Consider the following 27,403-nt stretch of genomic DNA (forward strand, 5'->3'; position numbering starts at 1 on the left):
ATGTAGTGGTTCTAGGGATGGCAAAACTCCTCGAGACGTGAGAATCCCTGCGGGGACTGCCCCGAATGGAGATCCGATTGTGGGGAATTTTTTCCGCGGGGATGGGGATGGGGGACAAAATTCCCCCGAAGCAGGCGCGGGGACCCGAGCGGGGATCCTCGCCCCGTCCCCGCTATTCCTCGAAATTTATGAATTTCCTGAATTATCCTTAATAGTTTATTTCTCATATATATTTTTTAGTCATTTCTCACACACACATATATATATAGAAACTCAAAACTCCTAATCTTTATTTGCATAACCCTTTTTCAATTCAGAGATCCCTAACGTTGTCCATACTCCATCCAACCCCTCTGTAACCACCCCCTCGCCACCCTTCTCACCGCATCGTCACACCTCACCGTGCCATCACCCTTACCGTGTCGTAATTTCTATTTGCGGCGTTCCTTTTCGTAACTCTGCCGTCGTATCCATTCTCCTCTCTATTGCCGCGTCTCCCACCTCGTCCACTGCCGTTGCCGCGTTTCCACCTCGTCCACTGCTTTGTCCTTTGGCTCGCTACAAGAAAATGGAACATTTATAACAAAAAATTTGTATCAAATTTAAAATTGTTACAAAAAAATAATATTTTGTAATAATAATTTTTTATTGTTACAAATTATGTTAGTTTTTGTGACGATATAGTATTTTGTTACAAAATATTGTAATATTTTGTAACAAAAAAAAATAAGTTGTAAAAATTCAAAATATTTTGTAACATTTTTTTTTTGTTTCAAAAACTCCAATTGTTTTGTAACAAAATCACTTTTTGTTTCAAAAACTCCAGTTGTTTTGTAACAAAAAATTTATTTGTCACAAAATTCAATATTATTTGTAACAAGTTAATTATTTGTCACAAAATATAAGCATATTTTATAACATTTTTTTTCAAAATGTTAAACACTTTAAGAGTAAAAAAATTGTGTATATATTTTTTTCAAAATAATTCTAATTTATTTCAAAAATGAAAATTTTTATATAATGTATGTATTTATTAATTTTTAAAAATTATAAATATTATTTTATATTCTTCTAAATAATTAATATATAATTTTTATTAATAATTAGATTTTTACACTACAAATTTTTTAATAATTAGTGGAGATTTTCTAGTGGAAATATTTAAAAACTTACACAAAATATTTTATTTGTGGCAAATTATAAAACTTCCCTGCATAATTTTAAAAATACCCCACTATTACACATAATTAAAATTCTCAACCCCCTCCAAACAAATCTTAAAGCTCTCAGCTGTTGCAGTGTGAGAGAAAAGATCTCGTGAAAATGTGCAAGAGGCTAGCTTCAACCCTAAAGCTCGCAGCCGTCGCTGCCTCCATCTCCGCCCCCATCACCACCACCATATCTGTAAGACCCAGAACTTTTGAAAAATCTTATTATGATCAAGTCTCAAATCATATAGTTATTTATAGTCTTAATTTCAGAAATTATATTATTAAAGATAATTAGAGCAAGTTTTGATTAATTGAATTTAAAATAAATTAGAATTATTATCCAATTTTATAATTATTGGATTATTTTCTATATTTAAATTATAAAGTTGATAATTATAAAATAATAAGAATTTTATATGATTTGGACTAAATAATTAATATTTAAAATATTAATATTACTGCTTTGGAAAATAGAAAAATTAATTATTTATTTCTAATTTTTGGATTTGAATATTTTATTGAAAGTAATTTGTTAAATTGATGAACAAATAGTATTTTTATACATTATTATTGTTGGAGTAAAATTTATTCTTAATTACTATATTATCCCCACTTTTATTTGAAATTACAAAACTACCCCTAGACCTATTTTTACTCAAAACCCTAATCTACCCTCACTCATCTCCCAAACCTAAACGCCTTCAGCAAACTCATCAAGCTTGAAACATTCACACACAACAGCACCGAACTCAAGAAACAGAAAGGGTAGAGAGGAGAGGGATTCACAGGAAGAAGGGGAGGGGAGAGTGAGGACGGCGCCGACGGACGTCACTGCCGCCGCGCCGTCGTGTCGCGCAGAGAAGAGAGAGGTTCAAGTCGAGGAAGGAGAAGGAGGAGAAGGCCGTACTGTTGCTGCCGCCGTTCGGTCTGTCCACGAGCTGCTGTCAGAACCGCGCGAGGAGGAAGCCGTCGTGAGGAGAAGCGTCGCGTCGCTGCCGTTGTCCAGGCCATCTTCGTTGTCGCCGATTCCCTTCGTTGCCGCCATCATTGATGAGCCCAGTCACCGCCGATCTGGTCTGAGGGTGAGGGAATGAGAACAGAAGGGAAGACGGGGAGCCACCGCTGCTGCTGGTTGAACCCCCCAGTGCTCCATATCGCCTCTGCCCTCTGGAACCGGCTTCGCCATAGCTGAAAGGCTGGGCTTGGAAGGTGCTTCCATCGTCATATCTTCTCGCAAGCAGGTCCTTTTCCCTTTCTCTTCCTCTTTGCCTCCAATTAATTATATTCGTTACTCAATTTCCTTGTTTCTTCAGCAAAATGTTGAAGAGGCTGCAGAGAAACTTAGGGCTAAAGGAATTGAAGTTTTGGCCCTTGTTTGCCATGTCTCCAACGATCAACAGAGAAAGAATTTGATTCAAAAAATCGCACAGGGCACCCTTTTCTATTCATTTTTATCGAGTGCATTATCCTTTATTAAAATTTGTTTAAATGCTGTTGAATATGCTGTTGAACATTACATAAGTGTGGAAATATAGATGTGATTGTGTCAAACACAGCTGCAAATCCTTCTCAATAGTGCCTGTTTTTGGGGTAAATAATTTGATTATGGTGTTAAGATCTGAACTTCTGATTCTAAAGTTAATTGTTTATGGCTTCAGTCGTTGAATTCATTTAATGTTATCATAGTTTCAATTGGTGTAATATGTTGTTGGAAATGACATAAATACCTTTCGAATAGTTACTTGTGTTTATAGTGATTGCATTGTGTGTGCATTTGTTGTTGAATAATTTCTCACATTAAGTTGTTATTGCTGCTCTATACTTGCTGTTGGTTGTTGTTGATTTTCCCCCCTCATTGTTTGCTTGTTAAATGATTCTTAAATTCAATGAGAAAGAAAATGCTGCTGAGTTATTGTTGTTTGTGTTGGAATAGATGATGGTTGCTAAACCGAGATTGGTTTTATTGATAAATCTATTGCTGAAATCGTTTAGTTTGGTTTGATTGATTTTTTGTTGAATTAATGGATAAACTGCTGTGTCCCTACTGCTTGCAAGTGTAATGGTTATTGACTTCAATGAATAAAATGTTGCCTGAATCCATTACCTTTGTTCATTTTACTGTTTTGGGTGCTGTATGATGGGCCATTGGTTGCTGTTCTGCTGAGTGCTGCTCTGCTTCTTGCTGGTTGGATTGATTTTAATTGTTTCCTCATGTTTTCTTGCTGGAATTTGCTTATTTACTTGCTTCTTATGAATTCATTATGATTTTTTGTGTTTTTAACTGTCAAAGAATTCATATGAAATTTGAATTGATTGATTGAAATTGTGAAATAGGTAAATTTACTGCTGAAATGCCGCCAGAATTTATCTTAATCTATTTTCAATATTCATCTTTGATTCAATTAATTGATTGAGTTGATATTTAATTGCTTTTAGTTTTCAACTGTTGCTAAGCTCAATTGATTGATTATCCGGCTAAGTGCTTCACTGTTTTGGTTGTTGGAAGCTAGAAGTTTCGAGTTTTGTTATTTACTATTTGGTTGTTGTCCTATTTGATTGATCAATTAAACTGCATTGTGTTGTTTGAGCAAACAAGTTCTATTTGACGAATTTCTGTGTCAAAATAGACCCTTGTTTGCTACATAATTTCTGATTTCTTTGCAAGTTGTGGTCATGCCTTTAACATTCTTTGCCATTTTTTTCATACTAAATTACTCCTATGCATTGAATAGTTTAAGTGAATTTTCAAATTGACCACGAACTTAAAATTCTTTTAAAAAAAGAGTCTCTTTTGCATGCTCTCACAAGGTTGAAGATTTCTTTCTACCAATGTGGCTAATTTGATTTATTTTATTCATGCCTAACTTACCTTAAGTTATATAGGGCATGAATTTTTCAAGTCTTGTCTCAACCTTGTGACTTTTATGCTTCATTGGAATTTGGTGTTTGAATGTTCTTTGACTTACATGTTTCTTTATGTTTCTAACTTAGTCAATACCAAATTGTTTTAATTTATGCCACTTACTTGTAATTGATATTTACTTAATTATGTGCTCTACACATACATGTGTATCACTTGTTGTGGCATTTTGAATTGTTGAGAAGTAAATACAAACTTGCTTGTTTTGAAAATTTAGAAACTTTTTGAACTTAAGGAACTTTTGACTATGCACCTAACTTTTTGTTTCGGTTTTTCTTATTTACAAGAGTGCTGAAATGGTGACCACATGCTACCTTGAGGGCTCAAAAATATTTTGATTCATAGAGACACTAATCTATGTTAGAACTTTTAACTTTTGGTTGAACTTGTGCAAGACATCTAACTTGTAGAACTAATCAATGTACTCACTAATGTTATTTTGTTTTAAAACAATGTTAGATAAATAAGGCATGTTTGAATTATGTATGTTTTACATATTATATAAATGTAGACTTGTTTAGTAAAATAGTTAATATATTAGTTAATTAAAAAAATGAGTAAAGTATCTTTTTTGTTCCCAACGTTTGGGGTAAATCCTATTTGTGTCCCTAACGTTTAAATCGTCCTATTTGTATCCCTAACATTTGTAAAAGTGATTCAATGTTATCCTGCCATCAATTACACATCATGAGTGCTTTAGTTTGAGTTTTAAAAATCTCTTCTTGAAGTTAGAATACAAATGTCTGGGATAAAATCGATGATCTACTCCGAAAACTAGCTCATCAAATGTTGAAACTAATTCCTACAATATTTACATAATTCACTTTTTTAGGGACATAATTGAATCTAAACACAAATAGTGGATATAATATTAAAATCAAACACATCCAAGTGAGACCTGATTGAGAATGAATACATCCAAGTGAGAATAATTGAAAAATATAATCTGATTTGTTAGTATAATTCATAGTAGGATAACATTGAATCACTTTTATAAACGTAAAGGATACAAATAGGACGAGTTAAACGTTAGGGACACAAATAGGACTTACCCCAAACGTTGGGGACAAAATCGATACTTTACTCTAAAAAAATTGTTACAAAATAATTATTTTACTTTTGTAACTAAAAAAAAAATGTTACAAAATCAAGTTACATTTTGTAACAAAATTTTATGATAGGAAAAAATAGATTGTCACCAAAAATAGCTTGAATATCAAAATTTGTTACCACTTTTGTAACGACTTCTGGTTTTTTGTATCAGAAAAATTTGTTACAAAATATCACTTTGAATTGTAACAGTTCTGTTTTTTATTACAAAAACTTTTTGTAACGGGACATACTGCAACGGCCCCCTTTTTTTGTTACAAAATCTTTTTGTTTCAAAATTTCAATTTTTGTAACAATTTTTTTGTTACAAATATTGCTTTTTTTGTAGTCTCGTTGTTGCATTCCCCATTGCGTCATTTCGAAAGAAGTCACCATCGTGTCATTTAGACTTTTTGTATAAAATCTTGCAGTTTTTGTATAAGATAGATACTTGCAACTCTATTCATATGGAAATTAATAATTAGTTAGAACTATTATGTAGATGGAGAATGTGGTCCCCGCGGGGAATAGTGTGGAGAATGGTGATGGAGAGCAATATTCCCCACGGCGGGAAATGGGGACGGGGATGAGGAGCAAATCTGAGGGCGGGGATGGGGACCAGGGAGGCATCCCTCGCCCCCGTCCTGTCCCGTTGACATCCCTAAGTGGTTCACCCCGCAGTCAGCCAATCGATGAACGTCCCACCTTTTATGTGTAATTTGGATCTTGACGCCATGAATGCACCGAAATTTCCGGAATATCCAAACATAGGTACGTGATGAGTGAATAATATATTTTTGTAAATTTATATTTCGGATGGATTAAAATGAATGATGATTTCTGCTTTTTATAGGTGTTGCTGATCCTGAGGATGGAGAGTTCATGATAGGAATGGAGTATAGTTCTAGAAAGTCTGTCGTCGCAGTAATCAGAAGTTACACTATCTCTAGAAGAGTCGACTACAATCAGAAGTTATGAGAGTGCCGGCTGGATTGATCCTGCTGGCTGTGCTGAGAGTGCCGGCTGGACTGACACTACTGGCTGTGCTGAGAGTGCCGACTAGACTGACCCTACTAAGAGTGTCGACTGTGCTGACTGTGCCCGCTATGCTGGCTATGCCGACTGTGATGACTGGCCTCGCCATGGTCGCTGGACTTACTATAGTGGTTGTACTGGCTGTGGTGACTGTCATGGCTACCATGACTGTGGTCTGGTGGCTGTGGTATACAATAAAGAAACGGCTCAAACACTGCATACTAAGGTGGTCCCTAAGGTGCTGGCTATGGTGCTGGTGGCTGTGGACTGGTGGCTGGTATGGATGCTGAGGAACGTGCTCTGACAATCTCAGCAGATGTCCGTACGAACCCACGTACCAATCTCGGTACTCCACCAACGGTCTAAAGTCCAAAGTCGGAAGGGGGTGCAGATCCCGCAACCGAGTGTTACGGCGGTTGCCCCATTCCTCTATCCATCCCCATGTAAAGCTGTCCAGTCATAAAGCTGCACTCAGTAAAGAGTGATGCAATGCTCTCTCAGTGGAATTTCTCTTACTACTACCGGGGGAGGGGTTGTGCATACCCAAACTGACGCATCATTCGGTTCCCAGGGTGCCATTCGACACACTCGAACAACAATAATGGAGCAATGATGTCACACACCTCAAGGTGTTCATGTAACTCGTCGGGTATGATCAATTCTTCGTACGGCCGCCATATAAACTGCCAGATAATATTAGAATATTAAAACTCTAATATTAATGTTTGGATACGATAATTATACGAACCATAAATATTTACTTCGTCCATGTTGTCTATCTCCTGCCTAAATACCTCTACGGTCTTCGATAACTAAGCTTTGCTCCGATATGAATGACTCCACCTGAAACATGGTTCATCAAAAAAATTAAAAAACATCTCCCGTCAATCAAATATGCATTCTCAATATAATGCAGGACTAAAATAGAAACTCTTACCTCATGTCAACTGGTATCTCAGCCGGTGGAAGGGACTGTCTGGGTACGGGCGCAATACACGGCAGTCGCTCCCATGCCCAAACAAAAAACAAATTGAGAGGGTCATCAATCTCCTTAGTATCATACCGTTATGCACAACATAGTGCTCTGTAAAGATGCGCGAGACATGTTGACCCCAACTATAAGTATGGATTCGCTCGAAATTGCGTAGCAATGGTAGATACTTCATGTGGGCATATGCGGTCGACTTATCCGTGAGTAGGATCGAACCCAACAACGAAAATTCTGGCATCTGACATATCTCTTAATAGACTCCTCGGTGTCCAATGGCTCTGCGTCTTTAATAGTCTGAACACAACCCAACTTTATATAAGATTTCGAAGAACTACTGACAGCCGGTTCGCGACCGAATATTACAATGCTCTGGCTCTGTAGGAAGTCGCTACTACTATCTGTCTATCTGCTCACAGGCTCTCCATCAATGGGTAAGCCAAATATATGAGCGACATCTTCCAATATCACAGTAACCTCACCGACCGGCAATACAAACGAATGAGTTTATGGCCTCCACCTTTCCACCAAAACAGCTAATAAGAGGTAAAATCCTCTTATCAATCCAATCCTAGAAACGTGGTAGAATCGTAAGTAATTTTCGACCATCGGATTCCACGTCAGCAACGGATCCAGTTTACAAACCATCAAATTCCTGTTTGGCTGGTTCAACAAAAACATATTTATTCACTAAATATTAGTTTAAATAAATAAAAATTATTAAAAATAAATAATTATAATTATAATTTACATCAATATAAAATATTATTATTTCTATTCATCCATAAAAAATATTTACTTATTTAAATATTATACATAAATATAATTAGTACACATAATATTTATTTTCAAAAATACATAAATATCAATAATAATATTTATATTAAAAAATAAACGAATATAAATGTTATTTATATTCGAAAAAAATTAAATAATATTTATATTTATATAAAACAAAATATATAATTATAATAGACAACTAAAAATATTATTTGTAAATATTATTAAAAAAATAATACTAATATAATAATATTATATTTTTATATAATACTAACAATAACAAAAAGTTAAAAAAATTAATTTAAATACATAAAATAATAAAATTTATGAACTTACATAAACTGGATGGTCCAAATAAGGTGTCGTATAATTACGTATCATTTTTAATCACTACAAATTAGTAATTTTTTTCTTCAAACAACCCTAACTCTAACACTCTTTTTCGGCCTCTCAACTTTTTCTCTTCTCACGGTAAAATTGTGAAGCATTCAACAACACCACCAAAAAACTTAACTCTAACACTCTTCTTCAACCTCTCAACTTCTCCTCTCAGGGTAAAATTGTGAAGCATTCATGCATGACAAATGTTGTCCAGAAACTCAATTTATAGAGTTTCTTTGAACGTTGCTATTACCGGAGTGAGGGGATATCCCCTGCATGCAAACCACCTGCAACATGCCCCCTTGTTGTTCCAGAATCTTCGAAAAGGAGCGAAGATCTTGCTGACTAAGATTCAGAGGCAACACGACACGCAGGCCCTGCTGCACTGTCAAGATTCGCAGGTTGTCAAGACTATGCCACCCGTCACTCCAAGTTACCTCACCACGCCCCCATGCATGTTTCCATCCACACCTCTGGGTCCTGTCACCACGTTCCCACAGCGTGTTAAAACTGAATCCCGTTACCCAGCCAAACACCTACATTCTTAATATTTAGCTAATACACCAATGTAACTTCTATAAAAAAAAAATAATTTCTGCCATGACAACATTCCTAACATTTTTCAGTCAAAAATAGCCAGATTTATTGACAAAATGTGTGAAACGCTTATAACTATCAGAGAAGTCATAATAACAAGGAACCGACTTTAACAAATCTCATAACATAACGTTATACCATAAACCTATGAAGTTACACAAGTGTAGATAATAATCGCATCAGAAGATACACAACTAATTAACTAGAAATCTAGTATCAGGTGATGAACTTGTCAAAGATTTCATATTCTAACACCATGGACACTATTTACTGCAAGTTGTTCAATAAGTACCTGTCTCTAGACATATAGGTAGCGTTTATTTTGAGGTATTGAGACAGAGACTGAAAGACTGAGACTCAGTATCATGTTTGTTGGTTTAGAGACTGGTACTAAAATTTCTGTTTCTGTCTCTAAAATTTCGGTATTTCAGTACCTCCAAAAAGTAGGGACACAAGGGACTAAAATTTTTAGAGATGAAGACTGAAACTTTGATAACATTTTATACCTAAAATATTCTCATTTCAATTAATTAATTCCAATTTTACCCTTTGTACAAATTAAATTAGAGCTTCATTCTTGTTTCAATTTTTGTCTCCTACTTTGCACCAAACAGAATACTGAGATTTATTTCAATCTCTATCTCTTAGGCTGCGTTTGTTTTTAAGAACAGGAGAGGACAAGACATGAGAACAGGACAGCACAAGACACTGATGGACAGAGACACAAAATTGTGTTCTTGTATTCTGTTTGGTGATAAACTAGAACAAATTATGAAAATTCAATTTATTCTCATTTTTTTTTCATTCAAAAAATTTGAGATGAAAAATATAACAATAAAAAATATAATTATGAAAAAATTAACAATAATAATGAAAGAAAAAATAAAAAATAAGTTGTGTCCCTTGTTAGTATCTCCGTGTCCTTCCTGTCAGAATGGACACAAAATACACTAATTCAGTGTCTCTGGACACATTGTCTCTGTCCATGTCTCCTCTGCCAAACACGATTTTGTGTCTCAATGTCCCTGTCTCAGTGTCCTGTCTCTATAAACAAGCGCAGCCTTAGTCTTTGTCTCTCAGTCTCAGTCTTTCCGTCTCTGTCTCTCTACCAAACGCTACCATAGGGCTTATTTGTATAAACTTCTAAAAAAGATCTTTTTTTTAGTTTTCTTTTTTTAAAAGATCTTATAGAAAAGTAAAAGTAATTTTATATTTGGATATTCATACAAAAAGATCTTTTTATCTATCAAGTATGTTTGGATATAACAATATAAAAGTACTTTTTTGTTTATTTATTACATGAAAAACGTTTTTTTTTTAAGAAAAAAATCTTTTAAAAAAATATAAATTACAACTTTTCAAAAAAGATGTTTTTTTTTTATTTTTCTAGTGCTTTTACTTTTATTACTAAAAATTTGTCAAACACACTAAAAAAAATCTTTTTTCATTAAAAAAAATATTTTTTTATCAAAATAATAGCGCTCAAACAAGCACATATAATCATGGAATTTAGATCTTTTAAAATGATGAAATTAGTAAAATAATAAAATAAAAAATTAATCACTATTAATTTTATAATTTTTATAATATATATATCTTTATTATTTTAATTTAAAAATAATTAAGTATTTTACTATTTTATAAAATTTTTCATTTTAAAAAGTATTGATCCATAATCAGGCTACCTCAGTACCTCTTAATACAAAGGCACGTTAAAAGTTAAAAAGATGTATTTTTAAAGGAGAAAGTCTAAAAGATCAGTATTTTTGTTGAAATTTGGTCAGTACTTAACCATAAAAAAAAATAATTAATTTTATATCATTAGATCTTATCTCACACCATTAAAAATATTGATAATGACTAATTAATAGCTAAATATCACAAATTCAGTTGGCCCCTAGTACTTCTTTTTTAAAGCGTCTGATTAATTGGTACTGAAGAACATTGTAGCATATATATTACGCATTATTGAACCTTATCATATAAATATTCCTATGGCACGTGATTGGCGTGATTATATATATAGTTTTTTTTTTTTCTTTTATAAGAAATTTTCAGCTTTAGTTTTGAAGATATATATATAATTTAAAATTTTTATTGTATATTTTATATTTTGATATAAATTTAATATCGATAATTGATTTTGCTGTACGAATTTTTCCTAGTCATATACGTAATTAACACGCTGGAATCAGATGGATCCCCATCAGGGGCAATTGAGGCACGACCGCACGAAACCATTGGCCATTTACTACCAAACCACGCCTAACCTCTCTCTTTCCCCAACTTCCCTTTACAACCAAGTAATAAATAATTTTTGGTGACTGAAATAAATTAAACAAAGAAAAACAAAAGAAACAAAACAAGGAACTGCTTAAATAGAGGGACAGTCCCGTTTAAGACTATTCTTAAACTCCTTCCAAGGTGAAAGAAGCTCCACATGCGAAAGTTGTAACTTCATCGCCATCTTTGCCATAGTATCTGCCACCATGTTTGCATCTCTCATAATCAAACGAAAGTCAACACGCCAATTCCAATGCATGATATCTCTTATTTTGAGCACCAGTGGATCAATAAACCCAAAACCATCTTGAGTAACAAGATTAAATGCTTCCACACAATCCGTCTCACAAATAACATCTCGTTGACCCACATCCCAAGCTAAGAGATATCCTCTCCAAATAGCAAACAATTCTCCTTGAAGAATACTATTACTCTCAATCATTCCCAAACACCCCCTTTGCCAGCTCCCATTACAATCTCTAATAACACAAGCAAAACCAACACTATCACCCGAACCAAAATAACTAGCATCACAATTAATCTTAAAAGTACCAATGGATGGGGGATTCCAAAAACCATTTAGAGTAGAGGGAAGGGACATACGTTGTAATTCAAAAATATTTCTAAGCTCCTTTTCTGAAGTTAATGCCAAACAAATGACTTTTTCCGGAGGCCAAGTTTCATGGGGATTAAAGATGTCGTTATTCCTTGCTCGCCATATCCACCAAAGTCCCGAAAAGAACTTGAACGGGTGCTCTCTGCTATGATACAAGAACCAGTTCTTCAAATCTAAAGGATGACAAGGAATATCCAACCTTTGCCAGACAAGCTGAGCTTTTGGACAATCCCGAATACAATGTATAACCGATTCCTGGCTAGAAAGACATCTTGGACACCTATCCGATGACGACATCCCTCTTCTAAAGCGAAAACTTGCAGTAGGAAGAGCCTCCTTAAGACACAACCAAGCCAAAAACTTATGCTTTTCCGGAACAAGCTGACGCCAAAGCCAAAGCCAATTCTCCCTCTCCTCCCAACCAAACAGCTGCTTACACAACCACAAGTAACCATTGCGTGAGTCATAGACTTTGGCAGCAGACCCACTCCAATACCAACCCACTTCCGGACCTGCTTGTTCATCTGGATTGTAAGAGAGAATATTATCTTTCAGATTTTGAGATAAAGGAGAATAAAGAGTATCCAAATGCCACCTACCAACCGACCAAATATCCTGTATCCGGAGATTCGAATCAGAAATGTGGACATAATCAATCTCATTAGATAACCGTCCTTCTCTCCTCCAGCTAAAAAACCAAAAATTCTGGTTCAAATCTCCAATACACCAAGCAAACCCATCCTTCAACACTTTCCAAGCCTTGCAAAGACACCTCCAAATGGGAGAGTCCTTGTTCTTATGATAACTAAAACAGTCATATAGAGATGATCGGTATTTGGCATCCAATAATTGGACCCATAGCTTGTTTGGCTGCTGGAAAAAAGTCCAAACTAGCTTCCCAAGAAGAGCAATATTTACACAATAAGGATCTCTAATCCCCAAACCTCCATATTTTTTTGGAGTAACCAGTACCTTCCAACTAACAAGATTCAATCCTCTTCCATCAACTTGTCCTTTCCAAAGAAAATTCCTCATCATAGACTCCAATTTACTAATGATTCCTTTCGGAAAAATAAAGACCTGCATCTGGTACGTGGGAATAGCAGCGGCAACAGAATTAACCAAGCAGAGTCTACCAGCCCGATTGAGTAAACTCCCTTTCCAGCTTGCTAGCCTACTCCGAATCTTATCCAGGACACCATTGAAAGCTGAACGAGTCACTCTAGAATGGCTAAGGGTAACTCCAAGATACTTGCCCAAATCCTGGACAAATCTGATAGAGGATACCCCAGTGAAAACCTCTTTCCTTGTTGCAGAGACATTCTTGGAGCAAAGCGCTTTAGACTTCTCCACATTAATCTTCATCCCAGATGCTTTGCAAAAAGTCTCTAAAACCAACATCACATTTTGCACTTGTCTCTTTGTAGCTTTACAGAATAGAAGCAAGTCATCCGCAAACATTAAATGGGATATTCTTGGTCCCCCTCTAGAAATAGCAACCGGCTCCCACAAGCCCAAATCAACCTGATGACTAATAAAGCATGCCAGTCGCTCCATACACAACACAAAAAGATAGGGTGACATAGGGTCTCCTTGTCTAAGACCTCGGCTAGGAGTAAAGCCATTCAGACGACTCCCATTCCAAAGAATAGATAAGGAAGAAGCAGTGACACAATTCATAATCAAATTAAGTGTAGGAATAGGAAAACCAAAGCTCTTAAGGGTATGAGCTAAAAACCTCCAGTCAACTCTGTCATAAGCTTTCTCCAGATCAATCTTAAAGGCCAGTGTGCCTTTCTTTGATTTAGTCTTCTTCATAAAGTGGAGGACTTCTTGAGCAATAATGATGTTGTCAGGATTTCCTCGTCCCGGAATAAATCCTCCTTGAAGCGGGCCAACAATCTCCGCAAGATGAGGACGAAGCCTATTAACAAGGACCTTCGTGATGATCTTGTAAACTACATTGCAGAGACTAATCGGCCTGAAATCTTTCATAGATACCGGTGATTCAACCTTTGGAATGAGAACCAGTAAAGTCTCCAACATTCTCGGATCAAGCGTAACACCGGAGAATGCCTGCTTAACCATCTTCCAAACATCAAGACCAATGATCTCCCAATATTCTTTGAAGAAGAAAGCTTGAAACCCATCTGGACCTGGAGCTTTAAAAGAGTTCATGTGAAAAACAGCTGTTTTGACTTCCTCCATAGTAACTGGTGCCGTAAGATTATTGCAAGCTTCCTCATTCAGAGAAGGAAGAGGCACATCACCAAGGCAACCCAAATCAACATCATCCAAATGACAGAATAAGCTTTTATAGAAAGACTCTGCTTCTTGACTCAGAACTTCTGGATCAGTTTCCCACACTCCATCCTTGAGAAAAAGGCCATGAATCTTATTATGCTTCCTTCGCGCAAGAGTTTGAATATGAAAGAATCTTGTATTCCTATCCCCGAACCTTACCCACTGCTCTCTGGACTTTTGGAACCATAGGAGCTCTTCTTGCACTAGAGTATTATTATAATCATCAAGCAACTGTTGCTCTTTCTGACGCAAATAAATACTATCCACCACTTCCAAACGCTTTTGTAAATAATTAATCTGCTGCTCTAATTCACATTTCTTAACAAAAATGTTACCAAATACCTTCGAGTTAAACTCTAGTGAATTCTTCTGTACTTCTGAAAGCTTGCCATGAATTCCTCTATTACCAGACCACCATGACTGGTTCACAATATCTTTATACCTAGGATGAGTAGCCCAAGCAGCAACAAATCGGAAAGGTCGATTCCCTTTAGGCTGAGGACGACCTTTACAACGCACCAGAATAGGGCAATGATCAGACTGAAGCCTATTTAAAACTTCTGCATAAGCCTCTGGAAAGATAGATAACCAACTACTATTTATACAGACTCGATCAAGTTTTTTTGCCACGTCAACATAATTTTTCACCCTCCTGTACCAAGAAAACTGCCTCCCGATAGTCTTCAGATCAAACAAACCACTATCCCCTAATGAAGTAGCAAACATGTCTGCTCTTTGATGAGAAAATTGACAGCCCTTAGATTCATGAGAAAATTTGACTTCATTAAAATCACCAAGAACAATCCAAGGTCCTTGAAAAACCATGGATTGTGCAACAAGATAATCCCAAAGGAGAACCCTTTTATTAAATTGAGGACTGCCATAAATACCACTACACCTCCAAATTAAATTATCAAAGTGAACCTCAACAGTAACACCCTGATCAAAAGCATCAATGAACTTACAACAGACACCCTTCATAGAGGATAGAAACCAAATACCTCCCTTATGCCCCTGTGCCTCTACTATACCAACAGAGTGATACCCCAACCTTTCCCAAAATAATTTTAAATGCTGAAAAGGGGAGTGAGTTTCAACCACAATAAAGAAAACAGGTCTAAATTTCCTAACAAGTTCCTTACAATGCACCCGGGCTAACTTATTAGAAGCACCCCTAATATTCCAAACAATCATATTTAAACTATCCATAAATAATAGGGACAGAATAAATAAGAACATAAACTCTAAACAGAATCACCAACCTCAATAGGTGGTTTGTCCTGCGGTACTGGCACACTCTGATCCTCAATAATTGCCACCTTTGGACCCCCTGACACTGCGCTTGCCATGCTTCCATCTACTAAGGTTTCCTCCGTTGTGCCACCATTTTTATCAACTGGCGAGTTCTGCAAGGAGGAAGGCCGAGGACGCTTCCGTAGAGAAATTCCACGACGTGCAGGAGTTCTGCGCGATGGAGATGGCGCAATTTCATGTTTTTCTTGCTTCCCCATCCTAATGCCAGTTGATTTGCCTCCATCACCATGCAAATTGGGCCTTGGAACCCTTCTCGAACCAAACTTGTGCTGCTTTCCATCTTGGTCCTTCAAACCTGATGACTGGCCCATTGTAAATTTTTTCTTACGCAGCACTTGTTGCCAGCCCTCTCCATCATCCATGCATGCCTCATTAACAAGACCATCAGGCACGTGAGGAGCCAATGATTCCGTAACCACATCCTTCCCTTTAACAACTCCTAATTTCTCACCCAAATCACGAGCTTCTGATTCAGCCTCTTTTTGAATCTCATGATTGTTGTGTGGCACTAGTGTTGGGGCTTCATTATTTTTTCCATCACCAAAGGAATTTATGTTTCCTTCCAAGGACTCCTTCTCCATGCACAACGATTTATCATGCCCATACCGTGCACAAGTAGCACAAATCAACTGTAAACTCTCGTACTCCACTTCATAAGTCACACCCTCCACTATAATATGTTTGATTACAGGCAACTCAAGATTAATTTGAACACAAGCTCGGGCATATTTTCCTCTTTCTGCGAGCTTAGTAGCCAAATCTACTTTCACCGGAATCCCAATTGCAGAAGCAATTCGCAGCATTGCTTGTTCCTGGTAGCACCAAATTGGAAGTCCCGAGACTCGAATCCATACCAGCGTTGATCCAAAGGATTTTTCGCATGGCCTAAAATCCACATCCCATGGCTTTACTGCAACATAGTGACCGTCTATCAACCACGGGCCACCAAGAATGACTTTCTCACGATCCCCAGCAATATCAAATTTAACCAAAAAATATCCAAATCCCACATCCAACAAATCAAACCCTCCTTTGATGCGCCATACTATCCGGAGCTTATGCATGAGAGCTGTGTAGCCATAATACTTATCCAACACCTTGATCACGATGGCTTCCTTATAAGGTTTAGCTAGACAGCTCTTTGCCTCCTTGGTAAAACTGACACTTGGTGGACGAGAATCACCCTGCTTACCTGTCACCGTCGCGATACCATCCCCAGATAAAGACCCTACTAATGCAAAGGCCTTAGACTTTTCTGCACCAATGACTTTATCTCTAAAAGAGACCTTGGATGGCTTTCCTAACCCCTCTCGAGAAGAACCCTCCTTAACACCGGATACACACCCACCCACGCTCTCCCCCTTATCTCTTCTGATGGCATGGCCATCTTCCTCACCGTGTTTCACCCTCAACCGCTCGCTCCCGCTTTCTCCTTCTCTCATTCTCTTTGAGTATCCTCAAACTTTTTGGTTCTTACCAAGTAATAAATAATAAAACAATATAGATCCTCCTATGCAAATATGAAATTATCTTCATCAGGATATATAGTATGTAGCGTTTTTATAAATATATTAGGTGTTTGTTACGGTACGATGATAAATTTATACGTACCGATACAATAAAAATAAAAACAAATAACAAAACATCATGTAGATTACATCAGCATTTATTTTTAAAAAAAAAAAATATATATCATATCCATATTTTTACTAAAATATCCTTATAATTTAGAAAAAATAAAAAATATTTTTTTATTTAATTTTACAAAAAGATCCAAATACCCCTTTTTTTTATGTTAGAACAAAATTTATCTCCTAAAATTAATCAAATCTTAAAATTGAGCTAATTTATATTTATAAATTTTAAACAATTTAAAAAATAAAACAACATCTGCTATCAATTTCGTGGATACTATTCCATAAACCATAATTTCTACACATCTGAAAAACAAAAATTCAAAAGAACTGTTCTTCATTTTGTTTGGGTTTTCTTACATCTTTCTCAAAGAACGTCTCTCTCTCTCTCTCTCACACTAGCCCACTACAGTCTCTCTCAGTCTCACTCGAGCCTCATCTCAGTCACACTCGCCGGCGTCTCCATGTGTCGCGGCCTTCCCTGAGCTCCTCGTTGCTGGCGACAGGAGCAACTCGTCGGATCGTCGTCGCTCGTTGTCTTCTGGTTTCGGACCTCGCCGTCGCCGTGGACCGTAGTCCGTTGGTGAGTCCCTGCATCGTCGCTTCCCCTATTCTGTCTTTTCCAGATTTCCCTTCTCCTTGTATTTTGAGATGATGTTGAATTGCTAATCAATTAATTTACTTTGTTTCTGATCTAAATGTTGCTGTAAATCATGAATGATGTAGGATTTTCTGAATTTGGTGCTAACAACATGAGCTAACTTTTGGGTTGATGAAAATCATCACTGAGTTAAATTTGGAGCTAAATTTTTTGTTAATGAAAATTATCAATGAGTTGAATTTGTTGCTTTAATAATAAATTTGATTCTTAGTATTGATTGATTTGATTCTTACATAGGCAGTATTGGTCAAACTCCAAATTTGTCTGGGAAAGATATAGATGTTGACTTTGAGATCACTCCATGGACTAGATTTACTTGTTCGGTTATGTTTTGCTGTATGTTTCTATTCTATTTTATCTTTTCATGTGCAATTGTGCATGCATTAGTTAATCTTTTTGCTGACTAGTATTCTAAGATTAGCTTTTAACAAATTAAAGTAGATAGCGCTAATGAGCCCTTATTTAATTGAGTGCTCTTAGAATACTTGCCAGTAAAATTATTGTAATAATTCTCTTAAAATTGTTCATTTTATAATAATTGAATCAAAGAAGTTGTACCAACTTGATCTTGAAGAAGAAACGAATTATCTTTTGGGAAAGAGGAAGAAGAAGAAATTCTGACATCATCCAACTCTGCAACCAAAATAGATCATATGCGCTTGGAAAATTTCAATGATTTCTTATATATGTGCAATGACACAATTTTATTAATTTGTTTGTTATAGCCTTTAGTCTCATTGACCACAACAGAAATAGAAGGCCATCTGCATGTCCACACACATAGGATCTCAAGCAATAACGTCAAAAAATATTCAAAATCAGTCTCCAAAAATTACTACAGCTGCAAATATGATCCAAAAGCAATAACGTGAAATTAGTGATCCAAGTAAATATTAGAATCATCGATCAACAAAGGGCTTATTCAAATCAACTACAAAGTTCTGTGCCATCATCTTGGTATTGAACATGGACCAAGGATTTGGGTTGAAATTCAGACGAGGGTTGAAATTTGGGGGGATTTGGTTTTGAAACTAAGAAAAACTAGAAATTTGGGGGGATTTGGTTTTGAAACTAAGAGAAACTAAGGCACTTCGGAAAAAAAATTAAGAAAAACACAGAGAATTGAAAAAGAGAGTGAAAGCAGACTTTCTCTTCTTCCTCCAAACCTCAAACCTTCTTCTTTCCACCAGTGGTGCGCCTCTTGTGCAAAGAATTCCTAAAAATACCTGAAACACAACAAACAAACGCATTAGATACGGTATTACAATTGGATTCTGTGAAAGCATCAGAAAATTTGGCAGGTGCCGTGGAGGCTCTACTGGGAAAGGGCTTCTTCTTCTTCTTCCTCTTTCCCAAAAGATAATTCGTTTCTTCTTCAAGATCAAGTTGGTACAACTTCTTTGATTCAATTATTATAAAATGAACAATTTTAAGAGAATTATTACAATAATTTTACTGGCCTAAGAGCACTCAATTAAATAAGGGCTCATTAGCGCTATCTACCTTAATTTGTTAAAAGCTAATCTTAGAATACTAGTCAGCAAAAAGATTAACTAATGCACGCACAATTGCACATGAAAAGATAAAACAGAATAGAAACATACAGCAAAACATAACCGAACAAGTAAATCTAGTCCATGGAGTGATCTCAAAGTCAACATCTATATCTTTCCCAGACAAATTTGGAGTTTGACCAATACTGCCTATGTAAGAATAAAATCAATCAATACTAAGAATCAAATTTATTATTAAAGCAACAAATTCAACTCATTGATAATTTTCATTAACAAAAAATTTAGCTCCAAATTTAACTCAGTGATGATTTTCATCAACCCAAAAGTTAGCTCATGTTATTAGCACCAAATTCAGAAAATCCTACATCATTCATGATTTACAGCAACATTTAGATCAGAAACAAAGTAAATTAATTGATTAGCAATTCAACATCATCTCAAAATACAAGGAGAAGGGAAATCTGGAAAAGACAGAATAGGGGAAGCGACGATGTAGGGACTCACCAACGGACTACGGTCCACGGCGACGGCGAGGTCCGAAACCAGAAGACGACGAGCGACGACGATCCGACGAGTTGCTCCTGTCGCCAGCAACGAGGAGCCCAGGGAAGGCCGCGACACATGGAGACGCCGGCGAGTGTGACTGAGATGAGGCTCGAGTGAGACTGAGAGACTGTAGTGGGCTAGTGTGTGAGAGAGAGAGAGAGACGTTCTTTGAGAAAGATGTAAGAAAACCCAGGCAAGATGAAGAACAGTTCTTTTGAATTTTTGTTTTTCAGATGTGTAGAAATTATGGTTTATGGAATAGTATCCACGAAATTGATAGCAGATGTTGTTTTATTTTTTAAATTGTTTAAAATTTATAAATATAAATTAGCTCAATTTTAAGATTTGATTAATTTTAGGAGATAAATTTTGTTCTAACATAAAAAAAAGGGGTATTTGGGTCTTTTTGTAAAATTAAATAAAAAAACATTTTTTATTTTTTCTAAATTATAAGGATATTTTAATAAAAATATGGATATGATATATATTTTTTTAAAAAAAATAAATGCTGATGTAGATAATATAATCCACATGGCATTTTGTTATTTGTCTTTATTTTTATTGTATCGGTACGTATAAATTTAGGAAAAGTATATGGAACCAAAATGTAACCGGCCAAAAAGTAAACAAAATCGTTTAATTAAAATCACTTTTTGAATAATATGTTTGAAAATCGCCCCTGAGATCACGGAACACAAACTAAAACCCGATTTTTTATGGAACCCAAACACATTTTGGCTGATATACTTTTGGTTCCGTAGTTGTTCTCATAAATTTATCATCATACCGTAGCAAACACCAATATATTATTCTTTGATTGATACCTATCTATCTTGATGCACCGGCAATGTAGACTTGATTAGATTCTCTCTTGAAACTTTATCCAAACATGGTAGTGAATAGTGATAAGTATATGTATATAGCCGGGGGCCGGGGTTGATGATGAGTAAGTTCCAGGTCCACTAGAAATAAAAGAAAGTGATATAGAATCCGATTCTAGACATGTTCCAAAAGCATAATATAATATATGACTAAAAGAGATTGAACTTGTTTTCCAGTTTCTTCTTAAGTAGTTGCATTGAGGTTTATGTAGTCAACATTATAATGGAAAGTACTAAACGACTGGCGATAGGGAAATGCATTGGGTGTGGGAAGCAAGTTCCTATGTTAGTTCCATTAGGAGCTCTTAATTCTGCCACACTGTGTTGTGATTGCAAAAGCGCTAATAATAACAATCCAAACCGACCACAGTATTGGGTGAATAACGCACCAGCCATTATATATGTAAATCATCACCCTAACCATGCAGCAGTACCAATATCTCATCAAAACTCACTTATTAGGCCACCGCCACCTCCTTTTTCTCCCTATGGCAACAAGAGGGCTCTCTTAATTGGAATCAGTTATGCCAAACGCTCTAACAGGATTAACGGTTCTTTGAACGATGTCAACTCCATCAAGTACTTCCTCATTCACAATTTGGATTTCCCTATTCATTCCATTCGCATGCTCACCGGTATCTTTATCTCCTAATAGATTAAGGTGCAGTAAACTTCAGGTAAAGTTGATAGTTGAGAATTTTTAGATGATTTAACAGATTTGACTAAATTGTCATCTAACGACTCTTAGCTATCAATTTCAAACGAAATTAACTGCATATTGAGTTTCTAACTCTTTATTATATTTGATGGTGATTATATGTTAATACGGTATGCATAACTTGGTGCGTGCATGGATACATATGCAGATGACAGAGAAGAGAAGGATCCGATGCGAATCCCAACAAAACGGAACATCGTACAGGCGATGAAGTGGTTGGTGGAAGGTTCCCAGGCAGGGGATTCACTGGTCTTCTATTTCTCTGGCCACGGAGCCAGGGAAGTGGACCGTAGCGGCGATGAGATCGACGGCTATGATGAAGCCATATGCCCTCTCGATTACGACAGAGAGGGAAACATAATCGACGACCAGATCAACGCCACAATTGTTAGGCCTTTGCCTCATGGTGCCAAACTCCATGCCATCGTTGATGCAAGCTTTAGCGGCACCGTTCTTGATCTCCCATTTATTTGCACAACCAACCGGTCAGTTAAGTTAGTTAGGTAGGTATTTGTTTCTATTATTATTTCGCTAACGATTTGAATTTAAACAGAAAAGGAAATTATGTATGGACGAATAAGAAAAGGCGGAGAGGTGGTTACAGAGGCACAAAGGGAGGACTAGCAGTTTGCATCTCAGCTTGTGGTGACGACGGAAAAGCTGCCGAAACGTCGGCGTTTAGCGGCATGGAAAGCAGCGGTGTCTTCACCTACAGTTTCATCAGAGCCATGCAAGAGGAGCCTCCTCACTTGACTTATGCTGCCTTGCTCAACGCCATGCGCTCTACAATCCGTGAAGCTAGTAAGGGGCAATTTGGTCTTATTGGTCGACACAATGGCATCGACACTCCCCTGCAATATGCTCATGTAAGTATTGTAACTCTACTACTCTTTATGCTGATAATAACATATGTGTAGTGTAATTTGAATCACGAAGCTGCTTCTAATTGCAAGATGCTTTGTTGTTGCAGGAGCCACAATTGTCGTCATCTGACAAATTTGACGTTTATTATAAGCCGGTTTTAATGTAGCAGTAATATAAGACTCATAAAAGGGTCGTTAGATAGCATACAAGCACATACTATTCCATTGTGGCAGCAACACATGTAGACAAACCCCTTTATTTTTAACAATGAACTCTCTTCGTATACATGCTTATCCCTCTCTGATTTATGTACTTACTAACGTTATCAAAGACGATAGGATATGCATCTCAAGCTTAGCTAATGTTTGATCAGATTCTGTTCCTTTATTAGCATAATAATTGCGTGATGTAATAAATCTGTAGTTTGAAATTTATGGACGTTTTAATCCCTCAAAAAATAATAATAGAGTTCTTTTTACATCAAAAATGAAAAAAAAAAATGATAACGATAAGAGAATTGTATGCTTCCTTTTTACATTAGAGGTGTGTGCAACAATAAATAGAATAAAATAGAAGACCTGGTGATTGAACCTCAGAAACCTACAGGCTAGTAATGTACATTAATAGTAGATAGTGTAGCCCAAAAAATTCAATCTCCAGTTGCAAATTTTCAATTAAGGAGCAACTGCTTGCGAGATGCATTGCACCAACGAGCAAAGCAATTTTGGAGGTTTGGCCAATCAGAAGATGGAGAATGTGTGAAATAGTGCAGCCAAAGAGAGAGAATCTGCTCTTGCTGATCTGCTTCTAATCTCTCTATGATGTACTCCAACACGCTCTCCAACTCTGTCCTCTCACTAACACTTAGAACTGGGGCATCAGTTCCATTGCTGGCTCTACACAACAGTGGCAGCCATGACTGTAGCAACCTGAACTTCACTTGCATGTATACCTTCACTTTGCCTTCATCTATTTCGTCTTGCCCCATGTCTTTGGCTTCCTTGAACAAGAATGCTGCAACCATGCAAATTCAACCCCCAAATCAATTATATGTATACGTTCATAAAATTATTAACATCATCTTCTTATCTACATTTTTGTGAGAGCATAAAAACCACATATGGACATTCCCCTCGAGGAAAAAAGCCAACTAGATGCCATTTGTGGCCACTATGGTTGAAATTCCAATGACATATAGTTACAAGAAAACTTATCAAAACGGAGACTTTATGCACTAATGTTGAGTCATCTTAGTTAAGTGAATCATTTCTATATTGTCTTGCTTAACTTACTATTATGCTTACAAAACAATTTTTAAGGTATTATAGGTTTTTCTCCTTGAATAATACTAGATTGTCATATAATATATTAACAATGCGACTAGTTGTGAGGCAAAAACGAAATTACGTACGCCAATATGCAGATTAATTTTTGAAGATGAGAACAATACACGTGGCATTGCTAGAATAACAAGTTGGAATTGGATATGTTGCCCTGTTCAGAAGAAAACTAGATACGTCTCCTAAAGGCTATTATGCATTCACACACGATTCACGCCCATTGTCTTGCTACTTCTCTGTTCCATGCTTTTTTGGACTCCAATATTGTTCCTAACCTATTTTGATATGCCAAAAATTCAGGTGAAGTCGACTTCCCGTGAAGTGTGAAGTTGATATATGAGAGTCATCTGAGAGCCGTCGGATAAAAATTTAGTCAAATCAGTAATCATTTAACGGGTCAAATTCACGTGAAGTCGACTTGAGTTTCCATCTATATACTATATTTTCTGAAACCGAGTCATAATTATTTGAGTAACACTCAGAATAGTCCTAAAAAATGTTTAATTAAATACTTTAATCAAATTCTACTATTAGAGTATAAATTGTAGTGATTAACATTTATTAAAGACTAAAATATGCTATTATTACAAATTTTTCTTAAAAACTTATATTGAGATATTCCTCTAAATATTCTTTTTCCACGTAAGAAAAATAATTGAATGTATTTTATTTTCGTTCTTAATTAATTTATTTAGTGGTTGATATTTGATGGTGAGAAGAAAAATCTAATTAGGAAAAGCGAAAGAAATAGAAGAAAATACCTGTCAGTTTGACCAGAGAACACTGCAAACGCGAGTCCGCCGTCAGCGCCAGCCAACCCAAATTACGCGCCGCCGCCCACCGCCACACAGCTTCCTCAGGGAATCCATACGCCGCCAGCTTCTGACCCATCCACAAAACCTCCGCCGCCAGCTTCTCCACGGGAATCCCAACCAAATTCCCCGTCTCTCCGCTTCCCGCTGCGGCTCCTGCTCCCGCAACCCTCATGCCCACCGTCTTCACCGCCTTGAGAACCTTCCTCATGCGGTGAAAATCCCCGTCGTCGTAACCGTCCCCTAGCTCGGCCACCGCCGCCTCCAACTGCCTGAGCGCCCTCTCAAACGCTGCCGAAAGCACGACGCGGTTAACCTCACGCAGCGAGGGGGCTCCGTCGGAGTGGTTATCGTCGATGATCCTATCCGCAAGGGAGCGAACAACCTCGTACTTTCTGGAACTGACGGGAATATCATTGACGCTGATGAGAAGCTGAGAGAGAGCGCGGCCGATTGGAGTGTCGTTTCCCGGGGCGCGTGAATCGCACGCAAGCTGGTTGCTGTGGACGGGGTCGTAGGCGAGGAGCTTCTTGTTATCGGGGTTGGTAAGGCCGTTGAGTGAAACGACGTCGTATTTGCGTTGTTGATGTGGAGGGTAGAGTAAGTTGATGAAGAATGAAGGGACGAAACGAATGAAGAAAAGGTAGAAGCCTACGATGATAAAACGCAGCGTTTCGAGGAGCTTGTATTTTTGGGCGTAGTGTATGAGAGACTTGTCGGCGTTGTTTACGAATGAGACAATTAGGTTACGAATTAGGAGGGGTGGAAGTGGAAACGTTTCTTCTGAGGAATCCATCTTCTTATTGTTGTTGCTGCTTCCCATCTTCATTTGGAATTTGGAATTGCAACCAACAGGCACAAGGCCTATGCTATCATTCTCTTCATTTTAACCTATTTTGTGATCCCTGCTTTTAATGTTGCGAAACCGTGTGGTTTGAGCTTCATCCTTTTTTTAACACGTATTATATATTATTATTCATTGTTCACATAATGGAAATATCTCTTTTAATACCTTATAGGAAATTTTTTATTTCTATAAATGTAATCAAATAATCTGTCGTGATTATTACAGGTTAAGTTTGGACATGGATGGAGCGATCATATGGACCGTGCAATATGCTTTTACTTTTATTTATTTATTTATTTATTTTGAAAAAAAAAGACAAATAGGACCATATTTTTTAATTTGAAGACAAATTTATTTTTTAGGATTGAAAAATATAAAATTATTCCTCACCTTAGAAAATACATGATATTTAGATCTTTTCGTGCAATTGTCTAATCAAAACATAACTGAGTAAGTTGATGTGTCATCTATGTATTCGTTAGGGTACTTACGTAATCTGTTGTAAAAAGGTTCGAGAACAAATAAGTTCTTAGACTTCAAAACAATATCGTTTTATGATGAGTTCTCCTCGTTTGGCTTCTTCATTTTTCCTTTTATCTAGAGCATTTTCTTTACCATTGAGATTTTGTTCCTAGATAAACTAAGAAGTTAAAGACACAAGACAGGGACCGACAGTGTCGCCCCCATTTCGAGAAGTCCTAGATTGGAATCTCCATCCACCGCCACCAACAAGACAGGGAGGTCGTTGTCGTCTCGTCAACGGTGCTGTTAGTCGAAAAGCCACGGGAGGGAATGTTGTTGAAAAAGAAGAAGAGAGTAGTGGAGGCCGTCAACGGAAAAGTAAAAAACAGTGGCGGCTCACCAGAGAACAAGGTGAACGTGTGTTCCGACGATGTCAACAACGGTAGTGCACAAGAAATTTCTTGCTAGCGGTGGCGGCAAAGGGTGGTTGCGTGGCCAATGATCACATCGGCAGAAAACGAAGCATATATGGAAGAAGCAGGTTTAGGTGGTTCTACTTTATTTATTCATTTATGTGTTAGTTGCCGACTAAGAATCGCGGCAAGGGGAAGGACCCAACTTGAGTCTTGTTGAATGAATGAATGAATCTTCTTCCTTCATCACATTCCCATTCAATTATGTACCTTCTGCTTCCTCGTCTCCACCGCTGCTGCCACCCACATTCATTTTCAGATCCTCTTTTTTAACATGTTCTATCTCTCCTCCTTAGGTCCAGCTTCTCTCGTAGCTTATTCATTCTCATATATCTTTCTCTTTTAATTTTCACTTACCTAGTGTGGGATAATCTATTAGAAGAGATTTTGCAATTATCAATTTGATGACAAAATCTTTAAAGTTTATTCTTGCTCTCAATTGGTTAAGATTGGATGAAAGTGTTCAACAGTTTGTAGTTTTATGTTGTCTCAAGTTGACCTTGCAAGGAAAGCTGCTTATTTGAGTCATAAATGGAAGGATGTCTCTTTTTCTAAGCCTGTCTATCCACTTGTGCATCCTGCAGTCTTGGTGGAAACCTATGAAAATGAAAAAAGTATGTCATATTATGTTCATGAACTTCAAAGGCATGAGAGGATTAAAAATGCTCTTGCTCATATTGGGACTTACAGTCACATGAACGTGCTTTGTTGTATCTGGTGATTTTGGTGGTGGGGTAGGTTCTATTTGATTTAATTTGGTTCTTGAATCTTTTTTATTTTTGAAAATTTACTTTTTTTTTTAATGGGAATTGAGATATGAAAAAAAGATCCCATTGATTCAAGTTGTTCGTCAATAAAGAATTTGAGATATGGAAGTTTATCATTTTTTTTCATTTATGAATAAAACTTCAGCGACAAGGAGGCTTCATAAATGCTTTAGATAAGGAAAAAATGAAAAGATCAAGCAAGGAGGACTCATCACAAAATGACATTGTTTTGAAGTCTTGGGACTTATCCGTCCTCAAACTTTTTTACAACAGACTACGTAAGCACCATAACAGACATATGGATGACACATCAGTTCATTCCGTTACGTTTTGGTTAAGCAATTGCACGAAAGCATCTAAATGTCA

The 27,403-nt window shown here is 36.7% G+C and overlaps 2 protein-coding genes across 3 annotated transcripts; one reads left to right on the plus strand and one right to left on the minus strand.

Moving 5' to 3' along the window:
* The first annotated feature begins 20,790 nt into the window (after positions 1-20,790).
* LOC112782567 (metacaspase-1) lies at positions 20,791-23,353 on the plus strand. Of its 2 annotated transcripts, none has more exons than XM_025825014.3 (4): positions 20,791-21,389; positions 21,621-21,957; positions 22,026-22,338; positions 22,443-23,353. In XM_025825014.3, the coding sequence occupies exons 1-4, from the start codon at positions 20,978-20,980 to the stop codon at positions 22,500-22,502; spliced, it is 1,122 nt and encodes a 373-aa protein (XP_025680799.1). In that variant the 5' UTR covers positions 20,791-20,977; the 3' UTR covers positions 22,503-23,353. The 2 variants fall into 2 exon arrangements, with proteins under 2 accessions (XP_025680799.1, XP_025680800.1); XM_025825015.3 differs by having other exon boundaries at positions 20,923-21,333.
* On the minus strand, positions 22,746-25,645 carry LOC112782566 (uncharacterized). Its single transcript, XM_025825012.3, has 2 exons — positions 24,438-25,645; positions 22,746-23,350 (listed from the first exon to the last, which is right to left on the minus strand). The coding sequence occupies exons 1-2, from the start codon at positions 25,315-25,317 to the stop codon at positions 23,007-23,009; spliced, it is 1,224 nt and encodes a 407-aa protein (XP_025680797.1). The 5' UTR covers positions 25,318-25,645; the 3' UTR covers positions 22,746-23,006.
* Between the last annotated feature and the right edge of the window lie 1,758 nt (positions 25,646-27,403).

The sequence above is a fragment of the Arachis hypogaea genome, chromosome 20, assembly GCF_003086295.3.
Source record: "Arachis hypogaea cultivar Tifrunner chromosome 20, arahy.Tifrunner.gnm2.J5K5, whole genome shotgun sequence".
NCBI lineage: Eukaryota > Viridiplantae > Streptophyta > Magnoliopsida > Fabales > Fabaceae > Arachis > Arachis hypogaea.

What these genes read in the sequence shown, in the direction of transcription:
- LOC112782567 (XM_025825014.3), top strand. Translation starts at nt 20,978, where the DNA reads ATGGAAAGTACTAAACGACTGGCGATAGGGAAATGCATTGGGTGTGGG. An exon ending in TTCCATTCGCATGCTCACCG is followed by an intron (nt 21,390 to 21,620) that starts GTATCTTTATCT and finishes ATACATATGCAG; the next exon opens with ATGACAGAGAAGAGAAGGAT. An exon ending in CTCCCCTGCAATATGCTCAT is followed by an intron (nt 22,339 to 22,442) that starts GTAAGTATTGTA and finishes TTGTTGTTGCAG; the next exon opens with GAGCCACAATTGTCGTCATC.
- LOC112782566 (XM_025825012.3), bottom strand. Translation starts at nt 25,317, where the DNA reads ATGAAGATGGGAAGCAGCAACAACAATAAGAAGATGGATTCCTCAGAA. An exon ending in TTCTCTGGTCAAACTGACAG is followed by an intron (nt 23,351 to 24,437) that starts GTATTTTCTTCT and finishes GCATGGTTGCAG; the next exon opens with CATTCTTGTTCAAGGAAGCC.